The sequence below is a fragment of the Henckelia pumila genome, chromosome 2 (genome assembly GCF_033568475.1).
Source record: "Henckelia pumila isolate YLH828 chromosome 2, ASM3356847v2, whole genome shotgun sequence".
Taxonomy (NCBI): domain Eukaryota; kingdom Viridiplantae; phylum Streptophyta; class Magnoliopsida; order Lamiales; family Gesneriaceae; genus Henckelia; species Henckelia pumila.
The window spans coordinates 132,988,392-133,002,391 of NC_133121.1; the positions used below are offsets into that span (position 1 = coordinate 132,988,392).

The 14,000-nt window shown below is 34.7% G+C and overlaps 3 protein-coding genes across 4 annotated transcripts; 2 read left to right on the top strand and 1 right to left on the bottom strand.

The window, feature by feature from the left end:
- Positions 1–3,340: 3,340 nt before the first annotated feature.
- On the top strand, positions 3,341–5,876 carry LOC140884468 (hypersensitive-induced reaction 1 protein). The gene is made up of 6 exons (XM_073291241.1): positions 3,341–3,455; positions 4,257–4,448; positions 4,616–4,736; positions 4,857–4,948; positions 5,045–5,141; positions 5,266–5,876. Exons 2-6 carry the CDS (start codon positions 4,260–4,262, stop codon positions 5,619–5,621), a joined length of 855 nt encoding a protein of 284 aa, XP_073147342.1. The 5' UTR covers positions 3,341–3,455; positions 4,257–4,259; the 3' UTR covers positions 5,622–5,876.
- Positions 5,877–6,080: 204 nt separating this feature from the next.
- LOC140884469 (uncharacterized) lies at positions 6,081–7,102 on the bottom strand. The gene is made up of 2 exons (XM_073291242.1): positions 7,066–7,102; positions 6,081–6,846 (listed from the first exon to the last, which is right to left on the bottom strand). Exon 2 carries the CDS (start codon positions 6,824–6,826, stop codon positions 6,488–6,490), a length of 339 nt encoding a protein of 112 aa, XP_073147343.1. The 5' UTR covers positions 6,827–6,846; positions 7,066–7,102; the 3' UTR covers positions 6,081–6,487.
- Positions 6,117–10,148, top strand: LOC140884466 (probable pectate lyase P59). 2 transcript variants are annotated; one of them, XM_073291240.1, is made up of 5 exons: positions 6,117–6,206; positions 8,059–8,184; positions 8,313–8,967; positions 9,477–9,719; positions 9,927–10,148. In XM_073291240.1, the coding sequence occupies exons 1-5, from the start codon at positions 6,187–6,189 to the stop codon at positions 10,146–10,148; spliced, it is 1,266 nt and encodes a 421-aa protein (XP_073147341.1). In that variant the 5' UTR covers positions 6,117–6,186. The 2 variants fall into 2 exon arrangements, with proteins under 2 accessions (XP_073147341.1, XP_073147340.1); XM_073291239.1 differs by lacking the exon at positions 6,117–6,206 and having other exon boundaries at positions 7,838–8,184.
- The last annotated feature ends 3,852 nt before the right edge of the window (positions 10,149–14,000 follow it).

Below are 14,000 nucleotides of genomic sequence, written 5' to 3' on the forward strand. Positions count from 1 at the left end.
TCAGATTTTAAATATTATTTAGTATTTTTAAGTTATATATATATTGTATATTTAAAACCCTTATTAATATTTTAATTATCCTAAACCTTATTTTATTCTAATTACCCTAAACCTACCCCAAAATCCTACGTTAAATCTTCTAGCCGCCACCCCACCTCTCCTTCATCTTCTTCAGACGATTTTAGCTCCAAGCCTCCTTTGGTGATCGGTTTTTCAAGCTCCAAATTGGTTGTCATCGCCCCGTCGTCCCGGAATCGTCATCTCGTCTTCTTCTTTCCATTCAACGGTGCAAGGCATGATTCTTTCTCTAAATTTTGTGCCATATCAGTGCTTATGCGCGTGTGTGTGTATGCATCATTTTTTTTTATTCAAGAAATTTCAAAAAATACCGAGATAGGTTGAATGTATGCACTTGTTCACGTTTTTTGGAATCATGCTCACGTTTTTGGTTAAGGGGCGTGCATGGCTGCTGGTCAGGGCTGTCAAGGGGTTCGTCGGGGTCCTTAGGCTAGCTTGGCTCGGTCGGTCATGGGCTAGATAGAGGCCTGGGCGAGCTGGTGCAAGAAGTAGCCATGGGGTGCGCAGGTTAGGGTTTCTGGAAGGAGGGTTCGGCCTTGGGCTAGGGTGAAGGGTTGAGGCCGAGCTAGGGCAGGTTCGAACCGCCCAGACGTGGGCTACGTCTGGGCGGCGGCGCTTCGGCCAGGGGCGGCCGGAGCAGGCCGGCAGCAGCCAAGGAGTGGCTGCTGCTCACGGCCGCAGCAGGAACGAGAGAAGGGGCGACAGGTTTAGGGTTTTCAGGGCGGGTCCGGGTCGGGTCTGGAAGTAAGTGGGTTAAGTTAGTTGGGTTCGGGTCCGGGTTAAGTTGGTTGGGCTCGGGTATTTTATTTTTAAGTTAATTAATAAGTCTAAGTGTTTAATTGAGCTATATTTAATTTTCTTGGTGGGCCTAAATAATTAAATTAAGTTAGCCCAATAATTTTTATGGGCTTGGGGGCCATGGAAGTTATTGGGTCAGTCTTTGGGCTTTTGGACCCATTGGGCCAGAATAGAGTGTTAATGGGCTTAAGTATGTTAATGGGCCAGTCTCAGTGTTAATGGGCCAGATTTAAGAAAATGGGCTTAAGTGTTAGGGCCAGCAGTTCAGCACAAATCATAAGAAATTTCATGTGTCCTGAATATATATTTAATTATTTTTATGCATGGAAGTTATTTTTAATATTTATATGTTAGTATGAAATTAAATTAAATATATATGAAGAACACCATTTTATTTAAGTACATGCATTCATGAAATAATTTTTATGCATGATTTAATGTTTAAGATTGAGCAAAAGAAAATAATTTTATGTTGAAAGTTAAAGTAGTGTGACAATTTAAGGGGAATTCATCCCCATATGTGAACTATTGAAGGACAGTTTACTGCCAATTTAAGAGATGATTCGTCACCGCCACGTACGTTGGTTTACCACGCTGATCAGTATTTAATGTATGTATGGTTACACTATGGAGACGACCTTTCGATGTTAGAAAATACTTTGCTCAACAATGTTTATGTATTATTATGATATTCAAGTTTAATTTAAGTTTATGTTATGTTCATGATATTTTTAAGCATGCTCATTCATGTATATGTTATGTATTAGTATTAAAATGATTTAAATTATTTTAAACCCTTGTTATGTTAGCATGTTGGGCCTCTAGGCTCACTACACTGATATGGTGTAGGTGAGTACATAGAGGAGAATGTAGTACCCACCGGCGGCGAGGACCTATGAGCGGACAAGCAGTAACCCCGTGACCGGTGTCTGAGTCTACGTCATGTTTTGAATATTTTTATCGTGTTATACATTTTTATTTATTTTCAGTGGTGGATATTATTACTCATCTTATTCAAATATTTTCAGTGCATGCAAATTTTATTTATTTTGCTTATGTCAGTATTTTATTAAATGTTAGACTCAGATATTTAATTTATTAAAGGTTGCATTTTTATTTAAGTTATTTATTTTTAAATTTATTTATTCTGTGCATATATGTATGGGCATGTATGTCAATATTTTTACTTAGTAAGTATAAAAAAAAAATTTCCGCATATTTATTTATATTTAGAGAGATATGGTCATTTCAGGCAGCTTGCTTGGTCGACTGCTTGGGGACCCAAGTCGACTATGCTGCTGGGTTTACCCCCTTGGGTCGATCGCTTGGGCTGGGTCGACTAAAAGAGAAAGAAATAGAAAAAAAGAAAAAAAAAGAGGAAAGAGGAAAGAAGAATGGAAAAAGCAGGAGAGAGCAAATAATGTTTTTTTATTCAAAAGTCTATTTATTGAATTAAAACCAAGACCAGGTCTATATCCTCCATTCCTCCATATTTAAATGTATTTGCTTTATGTTAAACAAAAAGTGCTATTAGATTGCCCATAACGTGTAGTTCATCTGATGTCAAGATTAGGAGTGGGCGTTTGGGGTCGGGTATCGGGTACCCGACCCGACCCGATCGGGTAAAAAATGATCGGGTCGGTTACTTTTAAAAAAATCGGGTTCGGGTAGAACCCAAACCCGATATTGTGCTTTTCGGGTTGGTGTCGGGTAGTATAATTACTATCCGATCGGGTTTGGGTACCCGACAAAACCCGAAAAATTTTTTTTTTTTTTGAAAATTCAATATATATTAGTATGTATTATTTAAAAACATATCCTCTTTATTTTTATTATATTGCTCTCAACTAAAATGGTTGTTCATTTTTTTTGAATTGAGCATACATACATCTATTGAGAAATGATGATTTTTTAACTTGATTTTCCATAGATTTCGATTATTTAATTGTTTGATAGAGTTGAGAATTTTTTTTTTCAAAACTTATGAAAAATAAGTAAATATATGAAGGTAGAAGTAGTTCACAATCATAAATATATGTATTGTTTTTAATTTTCACATTCATCAAATTTGCAAAAAAAAAAAAATCCTGGGTACCCGATTGCGGGTACCCGACCTTACCCAAAAAAATTGGGTACCCGATTTATTCGGATCGGGTTCGGGTAGTCAAAATGACTATCCGAAATGTCGGGTACCCGACATATCGGGTACCCGATCCGATGAAACCCGACCCGCACCCACCCCTAGTCAAGATCCTGAATATAAAACGATGTCTTGAGTTCAAGACTCGTATGTAAAAACCATCTCCCAACTCGAAACAAAAAAGAAGATGATATTAGATAATACCTCAAAAATAAATAAAATGATATTATTTGTTTCATAAAAATAAAATAAAATGATATTAGATAATATAAAAAAAATTTATGGGGGTTTAAAGGGTAAATTAGTGTATCTACTCCGATCCCACGGCCAGCTAGTAGGTACCCTGTATAAATAACAGATTTTCGGAATTCTCCAACAACCATTCTCGCTCACCAATTACAAGTCTTCGTTTCCAGGTCTTCGCCTCCGGTGACAAGCTGTACTCTCTCTCTCTCGCCTTTTCTTTTTTGTTTTTCCAGCGCTCAGAATTCTCGCGATCTATATTCTTGTCTGGATATATATATATATATATATTTTTTGAAATGTTTGTGGGTTTGCTTCAGATTTTGAAAATCTGTTGAAAATTGAATTTTTGAAATTTGAGTTGTAGCTGGAGCTCAATTTTTTGTTTGATTGTCTGTGTTTTGCTCAATTGCATGTTAATAAAATTGCTATTTTTACTGCTGGGCTTTCTCGATACCTGGAATTTCGTGCGGGGGTCGATAGAGGGATTTAATTAGTTTTTCTTCCTCCACTCTTAATGGGCAACTAGGCTCAACCCTTGAGCCTGGAGTGCAACCCATCCAAAAAGTTCGTGTCTTTTTAACAATTCTTAGTGTGGGAATAGTGAATTCAAGAATGCGTGATAATAAATTTCATATCGATTAATGAGCCTTTTCTGTTATTATTTGATTGTTGGTCAAATTTGTATTGGATTACATGAGATGAAATTACCTTTAGATATTTAGATAGTCCATTGTTCTTTTTGGTGCCTCATGGAAAACAAGATGGTATCCTATATGGTTGATGAAATTGATTTGTCAATCCACCTTTTATGGATTATGATCTGAAAGTTATCTTGTTACCTAGAGGTTGCTTCTTCTATTTCAAGGTTGGAGTTTGTCTACTTTACCAACTAATTTTTCTTATGTATTTTCAAGAAATCAAATACCACTCTCATTTTTTTCCGTTGGATATCGGCTATCGTCACTTTTTCCTTTAATCCTTCTAATCTATGCAGGACATGGGGAATTTGTTATGTTGTGTTCAAGTTGACCAATCGACGGTTGCTATTAAGGAAACATTTGGAAAATATAACGATGTCCTTCAGCCTGGCTGCCATTGTGTGCCTTGGTTTCTTGGAAGCAGATTGGCTGGCCACCTCACCCTCCGGCTGCAGCAATTAGATGTCCGCTGTGAGACCAAGACAAAGGTCTCTTTTAGTTAACCTTGATCATAGTTCAAAACTACATGCTTCGAAACTAGTGCACAAGCTCAAAAATGTTAATTTCATGATACGTGAATATTTATTCTCAAGTCTTTGATATGCTTCAGTTGCTATATAGTTTACAGATTGAATTTTTGCTGATTGTCATTCAGGACAATGTATTTGTCAACGTTGTGGCATCAATACAGTACCGTGCCCTTGCAGATAAGGCGAATGATGCCTTCTACAAGCTCAGCAACACAAGAAGTCAAATTCAGGCCTATGTGTTTGATGGTACATTCTTGACCTCATACTCAGTAGTCGCTGTGCACAATGTAGATATTTATGTATGTCGACTGCCTCTGTTTACTCACATCATCAGACCTAAAACCTTTTTGTTATGTGATCATTCAGTGATAAGAGCTAGCGTTCCAAAACTCAATCTCGATGACACATTTGAGCAGAAAAATGAAATTGCTAAGGCTGTGGAAGATGAACTTGAAAAGGTAAAGTATTGGAAAATGCTAACTGATCATGTATACAGGCTCAAACCTGATTCTTGGCTTTTTGGCATTGGTTTTGTGATGGTTGTTTGTTTGCAGGCAATGTCTGCTTATGGGTATGAAATTGTTCAGACATTAATTGTCGATATTGAACCAGACGAACATGTTAAGAGAGCTATGAATGAAATCAATGCAGGTAATAATATAAAAATACCGTGCAAGGCCAAATTCGATCCAAAGCTTTCTCAAATACTCTTCGGCCCACCTGTTTTTTCGAGCCATGTTACTCATTTATTCTCAACCCATTTTCGATTTAACAGCTGCTAGGATGAGAGTTGCTGCTAATGAAAAAGCCGAGGCTGAAAAGATTCTGCAAATCAAGAGAGCTGAAGGTGAAGCCGAGGCTAAGTATCTCTCTGGTTTGGGTATCGCACGCCAGCGTCAGGCAATTGTTGATGGATTAAGAGATAGTGTGATTGGCTTCTCGGTTAATGTTCCCGGGACAACTGCGAAAGATGTCATGGACATGGTTCTTGTTACTCAGTACTTTGATACGATGAAGGAAATCGGGGCTTCTTCCAAGTCTTCAGCTGTATTTATTCCTCATGGACCAGGTGCGGTTCGTGATGTGGCGGCTCAGATTCGTGATGGGCTTCTTCAGGCTTCCCCACCCTGATTTGTAATATCTCCGGTGTGTTGAATATCTCGGTATTGCATCTCATGTTACGTATGGTCTTATTTGTTTGATTTTATGTATCCGGTGTTTCTTGGATGCATTTGTGGTCTGTTATCATGTTTTGTATGTGCCACTGTAGAAAGTCTTGGATGGGAAAATTGTTACGTTTGTGTTCAAACATCATATTGTCTTCTTTTACTGTAAATTGTATAATATTTGTATAAGTGAGATATATTCTGCTGAAAGTTCTATTTATCTGTAAAATGCATCCAAATATTTCTAATAACAAAGAGTACGATAACATGTACCGATCATCGAGTTGAGCAAATAATCATGTATATATTCAAGACAGTATTCCTCGCATGTCTTTCTAACATATCTCTTCTTACGATGATGTTCTTATGAGTCATGAACATTAAGTATATAATGCCTGAACGTGTTATCAATTGTAGGACCGAGCATATCTTCGTACACAACAAAGCAGTTCAAATTTTTCTACCATGCAGCAGCTAAAAATACCCTGTTTTATAGGTCACCACAAAGCAGTTCAATTTTCTTGCATCAAATGTACCTGAGAAATCACAGGTTAGATGTGTCTCCCCAGTAGATATTGACACACATATATGTTTCTAATCAACAGTTGTTTTGAACTAAACAAATTACATTCCATACATAGTTGCAAAAGAATCTATTACTTATATCTAACGTAAATTAATATCAACAAATGACATTGGCATAGAGACAGCAGTGGAACCATAACTGCCAAAAAATTTAGAAACATGAAAAAAAAAAAGAGGGGATGACTGCTCCCACCCGCCATCTCTCCTCTCCCTCTCCACCACTGCGAAGGTATACTGAAAATGTTTTCATGCGGTTGCCGGTGCAGCAGCACTTGAATGTGCTGCATTGCTTTCAGCTTCACTAATCATCCTCAAGATCTCGTCTTTCTTAAGCTGCAAATCTTGCATCTTTTGCTCGATCTTTTCGAGCTTGGCCCTCAATTTGCTGGGGTCCTTTTTATCCTCAGGATTCTTATCCTTCTTCTTATCCTTTGCACCATCCTTATCTTTCTTCTTCTTGTCTTTGTTGTCTTTCTCCCCGTTTTCCTTCTCCTGGTCGTGCTTATCCTTCTCCTTCTTTTCGTGTTTCTGATCTTTCTCGACTTTGGCTGCACTGTCATTCTTTGGATCTTCTGTTTCTCCCATTAATATTCGGACAAGATCAACTGCATGCCATACAAAACGATCAGCTTAGAATCAAGATTTTCATTTATATAAAGGGTGAATTACAAGGTGGTCGATTATTTTAACGCATACGAAACAATAAAGTCTCAACACTTTCTAAACCATTTCTTTTCCCTAAAATGAAGTATTAATCATTTCACATGTTAAATAGCAAACAAACATTTTTATAGAATGAAAAAGCTTATACAGAGATATATAACCTGAAGTATCTTTTGGTTTTGATGATTTTTTTTTTTTTTTTTTTGTGTGTCAATAACAAGTACTGCATTTAGTTTATATAATCTGTCAAGCTCCAAATTGTGTGCCCGATTTTTGTGCATTTTCAAGCAAGTCTTTGGTCCATAATCTTCTTCTTGTATACTATCACTCCTACCCACAATTTCCCCCCCTTTTCTGCCAATCCTATAAAATTGTTCTATTTTTTATTTTCTTTTCACCTCTTGCGGTGTTAAAAAAAACCTGCACTGATTACTTATGTTATCTTCAAATAGATAAAAGTGAAATGTATTTGTGTAAATAAAAGATTTATTTTTAAATATGGAATTTTCTATTATTGTAGTCTAAATATTAATTATCCATATTTTATAGCTTTAATTGGTAACTGAACTTAATTTGTTTTAAAAAACACAATCTAAGTTAATTTTCAATAATAAACTGTAAGACTATGCGATAAATCACATTATTTAGAATCTTAAACGAAAAAAAAGACAATTTTTTTTCTATATTTTATAATTTTAGGCATATATAAGTAAATACTAATGCTTACTGACAAAAATAAAATAAGTGGACTAACTTTTTGATCCATACCGTAAAAGTGGTTGCCCACCCATATTTCCCTCCAAGCTTCTCATTTTCATGTGTCTTTTCTTCCACTAGTAACATATCTACAACACCATGCATTCAACGATTGGCCTGAGATTCATGCAATGGAATTTCCAAGTTAGCGTGGGACATTTCGTTAAATATAATGGTTCTACCATTCGATCGATTATAATGTTCGGATAATTAGTTAGCCTTCTTGTATTTTGAAAATTGATTAATAAATAAAAATATGGATATATATTGCCCAAAAATATAGAGAAGCAAAAATTAAAAAAAAAAGGTTTTCACATTCTAGCTGATCATACAATAATGGAGGCCATTAGGTTTAGGTGTAGGCCGGTTTTCTTGATTTTATCTCTCGTAGTTTTCAGCGCAACGGCAAATGATGCCGACGAGGTATGGCAGGAGCGTGCAGCAGCGGCGAAGAAGGCCGCTCGCCATGCCTATCAACCAGACCCGAAGCTAGTCACGGACAGTCTCAACAAGCATGTTCATATGTACGTCGTTCTTGATATCGTTGGTCGTCACCAATATGTTAAATTGTTTATTTTCAAGTTTTATTTTACCACTATATATACTATGTATGATGATGCTAACATTGGTACTCTGGTTTCATACGTAAAAGGACGTTTGACGAAGGTAACAATAGCACTCGGAGAGGTTTGCGAAAGTACGAAGGCGCATGCATGGCTACAAACCCTATCGACCAATGTTGGAGATGTGACAAGAATTGGGCTAACAATCGGAAGAAATTGGCGGATTGTGTTCTTGGGTTCGGTCGACACACGACAGGAGGCAAAGCAGGAAGATTTTACGTCGTGACCGACCCCTCGGACAGCGATCTCGTGAACCCGAAACCAGGAACTCTGAGACATGCTGTGATACAAGAACAACCATTATGGATCACATTTGCACATAATATGGTGATCAGACTGGCGGAGGAGCTTATCATGACGAGCAACAAGACGATAGATGGCCGCGGAGCGCAAGTGCACATCACCAAAGGCGCGGGGATAACCATACAATATATAAGTAATGTCATAATCCATAATATCCGTGTTCATGACATCAAGAAAGGCAATGGGGGTTTGATTAGGGATTCCGCAACACATTATGGTTTTCGAACTAGAAGCGATGGAGACGGGATTTCTCTCTTCGGAGCGACGAATATTTGGATAGATCATGTTTCCATGTCAAACTGTGACGATGGACTTATAGATGCCATTGAGGGTTGCACTGCCATTACCATCTCGAATTGCCATTTCACCAACCATAATGAGGTAACTTACTTGCATGCATGCTTAACCAGGTCATGAAACTTAACTGGTAGCCGAATAATGATGCGGGAAAATTGCAAATTTAGTCATGTATATTTGTCACTTTGTGATTTTGGTCCTCTATGTTTTTACATTTCAGTATTAGTCCTGCATGTTTTGATTTTTGGCAATTTTGGTCCTTTTTATTCGAAAATGCTTACATGGCACTGTACACGTCAGCTTCACATCAGCATTGAAATGGTGCCACATCAGCGCCACGTCAGAAAAAAGGACTAAAATTGCAAAAAAAAATAAAGATAGTGGACTAAAACAGAAATCTGAAAATATAAAGAACTGAAATCGCAAAGTGAGAAACAACCAAAAAAGCAATTTTCCCTAATGATGCACAAGATAAAAAAAATAAATTATATATAAATGTGATCTAAATTAATTTCTTGATATATATATCCAATGAAAACATTTTACAGCGTCGTTGGTATATATATTCATATGATCGTCATGCATGCATGCAGGCGATGCTGTTCGGAGCAAGTGATAGTTACTCAGGCGATGCCATAATGCAAATAACCCTAGTTTTCAATCACTTTGGCAAGGGATTGGTTCAAAGAATGCCTCGAGCTCGATACGGATTCGTGCACGTCGTTAACAATGACTATACTCATTGGTTAATGTATGCAATCGGTGGAAGCCAACACCCAACCATACTTAGCCAGGGAAATCGATTCATTGCACCTGAGAATCCGTTTGCCAAAGACGTAATATTAATCTTTGAAATTATATTATATCCTTCAGTATTTATTATAATTAGACCCACGTTTCATTTGAGATTCTCCAATGATAAACATCAGTAGTTATGATACAAGTGTGAAAAACCAAGTCCAGTTATATATGTTAAAGTACATATATATTACAATATTACATTTTTGGTCCTGTAACTCATCTTTACGTGGTGTTAACTGAAGGTAACGAAGAGAGACTACGCGCCCGAGAGCGTCTGGAAGAATTGGGTATGGAGATCTGAAGGAGATCTCATGATGAATGGAGCTTTTTTCACTCAATCCGGAGATCCAAACTACAAGTTTGCGGGTGTAAGTGACAACATTAGCCCCAAACCGGGCGAATACGTGAGCCATCTCACAAGATTTTCGGGTCCTCTGGCGTGTATTCGTGGTAAACCTTGTTAGAAACACGTTTAGTACTAGTAACATGTATGTGTATGTTTGTGTATACATAAAGATCAGAAGTTCTCTGAATTAGCTGAAATTCAAAAGCTGCCGAGGTGAAAATGCAGCCCAAAAAATTAATTTATGTTTGTTTTCAGGAGACATGAACAACTAATCTGTAAATCTTCATATATATGATAATATGCATCACGATCCGCTTATAACTATATCAATATAGTAAAAAAAAAATGCTTTTATAAGACAGTCGCTCACTTTAATTTTGTGATATGAATCTTATATTATAAATCGACTCTGTGATACCTGTGATCTAATTTTCAATATAAATCAAACAAAAAAAAAGATTTTATTTTTGTGTCTAAAATTTGGTACTTCTAACACATATAATAATGATTTTTATAATATATTTTACATTCAAACAAAGTACATTATTTAAAAATAATACTAATTTTGTTTCTAAGAAAATTAACTTCTAATAACAATTATAATATCAATTTAATGATTTTTAATTTGAGATTCATATCCTATTATCAGTTTCTAATTTGAAAGTTTTCTTTCATTAATCTTCTTCAATGATAAAATTAACCTCATGTTTTCAATTGCATTGTATCTAATTATTTTATATAATTATTGTTTGATTATTAATTAGGATTTATGCCTCAGTTAATCACAATTCCTAACTCCTCATAGCCTTGAACCCACGTTCTAGGTATTTTTTTACCCATTCAATAATAAATAAATTATAATTTTTTACTCTTTTTTCTTAACTTCCGGAGAAAGCATGCATGTTTACAAATTGGTTTGTTTATATTTAATATGGAGTTTTATTATTATTTAAAAGTTGTAACTCCTTTTTATAAATTCTTTTCAATATGATTATAACTTCTCTCAATTAAATTATCAACCTTTCATGTCTCTTGTGTTGTGTATATAAATTATCCCCAAGAAATGATAATGGGTACACTTGAAAGTTTTGTATCAAATCACAATTATCCCATCGGTGCTCCAATAACACCTTTCTTGGTGTTTCTTTTTCTTTAAAATAGTTAAACCCAACTTCAACACCACTCATCTTTTCTCCCTTGGAATTCTATAGTATCCATCGGCCATTGTACAAGCGACCACAATAGCAACAATAGCAAACACTTCTCCTCATCAAATTGCCAATAAACATTCTTTCATTATGTATTTTTTTAGTAGTTGAGGACAAAGAAAGATTGAAGGACATCAGAAATAATCGCCTTTCAAGTTGAGATATTTGGTATTGTGTATTGGTGGGTATTTAAGGATTCTTTAGATATATTATTCTTAAGTTTTGTCGTAAAGTTGATGATAGAGTGTTATCTACGCTAGTTGTCCACTATATGCATTCGAGGTCAATGGAAGAGGTAAGTGGACTTATGTATATATTGTTTAAAAATATTTTAGTTCATGTTTGTTTTTGAAAATTTGATCGACATATTTTATACTCGTTTCGATGCTTCTTTGAATCCATTTGTTCCTTCGACACTTGATGTAATATTCAAAATCATGTTTGAATTATTTGATCAAATGCACTGCGATGATTCGAGTTAGAAGTGGCTAAGAAAATTCCGATGATTTGATTTGATATGGCCCTGATGCGGTGTGTTATAATAACCGTTTTTTTGGCCTCGCCCCATAGAGAGTAACATATAGGGGACTGATCAGTGAACCATGGAAAATGAGATGATTTTCAGTGCTATGTTTGCTTCTTTGTTCGTATTAGATTCAACATGCTTATCTCTTTTGGAAATCGTGATTCTGTATATGTCTATATGTAAAATATATCTTTGGTATTTGTTATGCTCGATCGGCCTCCACTTGCTGAGTGTTTTCCAAAACACTCACCTCTTACTTCCCTCTCAGATAAAAATGAAGAAGAATTTGAAGATGAAGAGCCTAGCTAATATTGGACTGATGAAAAAGGAGAAATTTAGAAGTGCTGCTATCATTTGAGTTCTTTGTCCCTATGATGATAAGTTTTAGCTTCCGCTGATTTACTTAGTTTATGATTTTCTTTATGGGATATAAGAACAAATTTGTCATGAAATAATATAGTGATTTTTGGTTAAAGTCTGTACTATAAGGCTTGTTATTTTTGAATGTTATTTGAAAATAACGCCGATGTTGATTAACCCCGGTTTTGGGGCGTGACAGACTCGATATATGATAAAAATATTACTTTAATCTAGAAATATTATTTATCTATTATATTATACCTATTTAAAATTGTGAATAAAATTAAGCTAAGGGTAAAGTTTTACAATTGTGAATCTATAACTTTTGTCCTTTTAATCTACACAAATTTATGTAAAAATAAATACATATAATGATATAAATGTAAATGTTAAATATTGGCTAGGACATAAAAGTAATATATATTATTTTACTTATCTAGACCAATTATAAAAGTATGAACAAGATCAAAGTTAATTTTCATTGTATATTTTCAACTTTGTTTTTGGTTAGTAGACACTTGATAAATTCTATGAGGATACTTTTGTAAAATCAATTATTATGATAATGTCAAAATTGACAATATGTGCATATTAGATAAGGTTTCAGTTTTCTAAAAAATTGAAAGACAAAAATACTTTAGTTTTTATTTGTTTGTAGATGGAATGACATATTTTTTCAACAAAAAAACTTATGTATTTTAATTTGCGTAAGGAACTATATTGAACTAAATAATTATATCATGAATTCATAAATATAACAAAATATCATATTTTTAAATGTTATTAATATATATATATTTAAATTACACATCGGTGTTGAAATAAATCAATTCATGTGGAGTCAAGTTTTAATTCAAAAAATAAATAAAGAACTATAACAATTATTTTATGAGATAATGTTACAATTAACGAATGAATATTTTTACATGAGTTGGAGATGAATATCTTCAATTGTTTTTAGCAAAACTATAAGATTAATATTATTTAAATATTATTTAAGTCTGTAAATATATCTATGTTAATCAATATACTACGGGTTAGTTAATAAATCAAAAAAAGAAGTCTAAAAAAATTATGGATGACACGTCTCACAATTTTGTCTTTTTACTTTACACAAATTTATGTAAAAATAAATATATATAAGGATATAAATGTAAAAGTTAAATATTGACTAGGACATAAATTAAGTGCTTTTTTGGTCCTGTATGTTTGTCACTTTGCGATTTCAGTCCTTTATATTTTTAGATTTTAGTTTTAGTCCTCTATCTTTATTTTTTTTGACAATTTTAGTCTTTTTTTCCGGCGTGGCGCTGATGTGGCACAAATTCAGTGCTGATGTGGAGCTGACGTGTACAGTGCCAGTGCCACGTAAGCATTTTTGAATAAAAATTACCGAAATTGCCAAAAATCGGAACATGTAGGACTAAAACTGAAATATGAAAATATAGAGAACCAAAATCGCAAAGTGACAAACATACATGATCAAATTTGCAATATGGGAAAACGGTAAATTATTGAGAAAAAATAAAATAAAAAACAAACATTAATAGATTAATCCCAAAGGATTAATTAAGGGTCCGATAAATATTAGTTAATAAAAACTAACCTGTGAGGTTTTGATCTCCAGTTCCTTCCAATCCATGGCCGATTTACTTCCCTCTACTATCCCGGTTTTCTCGTAGAGTATAGCGCCGATATCCTAACAAATCGAATCAAGATCATTATTAGCATGCATCGATATATTTTCATGCGCAAGTTATAAATTTTTATTGAGTGATGTGTAATCGTGGGTAACCCTCGTTGTACGTATAACATTTATTATGTTTCTTTGTATGCCATGTATTGTAGCTAGGCTCACCTTGCCGACCAAGGCTGA

What these genes read in the sequence shown, in the direction of transcription:
- LOC140884468 (XM_073291241.1), top strand. Translation starts at nt 4,260, where the DNA reads ATGGGGAATTTGTTATGTTGTGTTCAAGTTGACCAATCGACGGTTGCT. An exon ending in TCAGGCCTATGTGTTTGATG is followed by an intron (nt 4,737 to 4,856) that starts GTACATTCTTGA and finishes GTGATCATTCAG; the next exon opens with TGATAAGAGCTAGCGTTCCA. An exon ending in TATGAATGAAATCAATGCAG is followed by an intron (nt 5,142 to 5,265) that starts GTAATAATATAA and finishes TCGATTTAACAG; the next exon opens with CTGCTAGGATGAGAGTTGCT.
- LOC140884469 (XM_073291242.1), bottom strand. Translation starts at nt 6,826, where the DNA reads ATGGGAGAAACAGAAGATCCAAAGAATGACAGTGCAGCCAAAGTCGAG.
- LOC140884466 (XM_073291239.1), top strand. Translation starts at nt 7,997, where the DNA reads ATGGAGGCCATTAGGTTTAGGTGTAGGCCGGTTTTCTTGATTTTATCT. An exon ending in CTCAACAAGCATGTTCATAT is followed by an intron (nt 8,185 to 8,312) that starts GTACGTCGTTCT and finishes CATACGTAAAAG; the next exon opens with GACGTTTGACGAAGGTAACA. An exon ending in AGAATCCGTTTGCCAAAGAC is followed by an intron (nt 9,720 to 9,926) that starts GTAATATTAATC and finishes TGTTAACTGAAG; the next exon opens with GTAACGAAGAGAGACTACGC.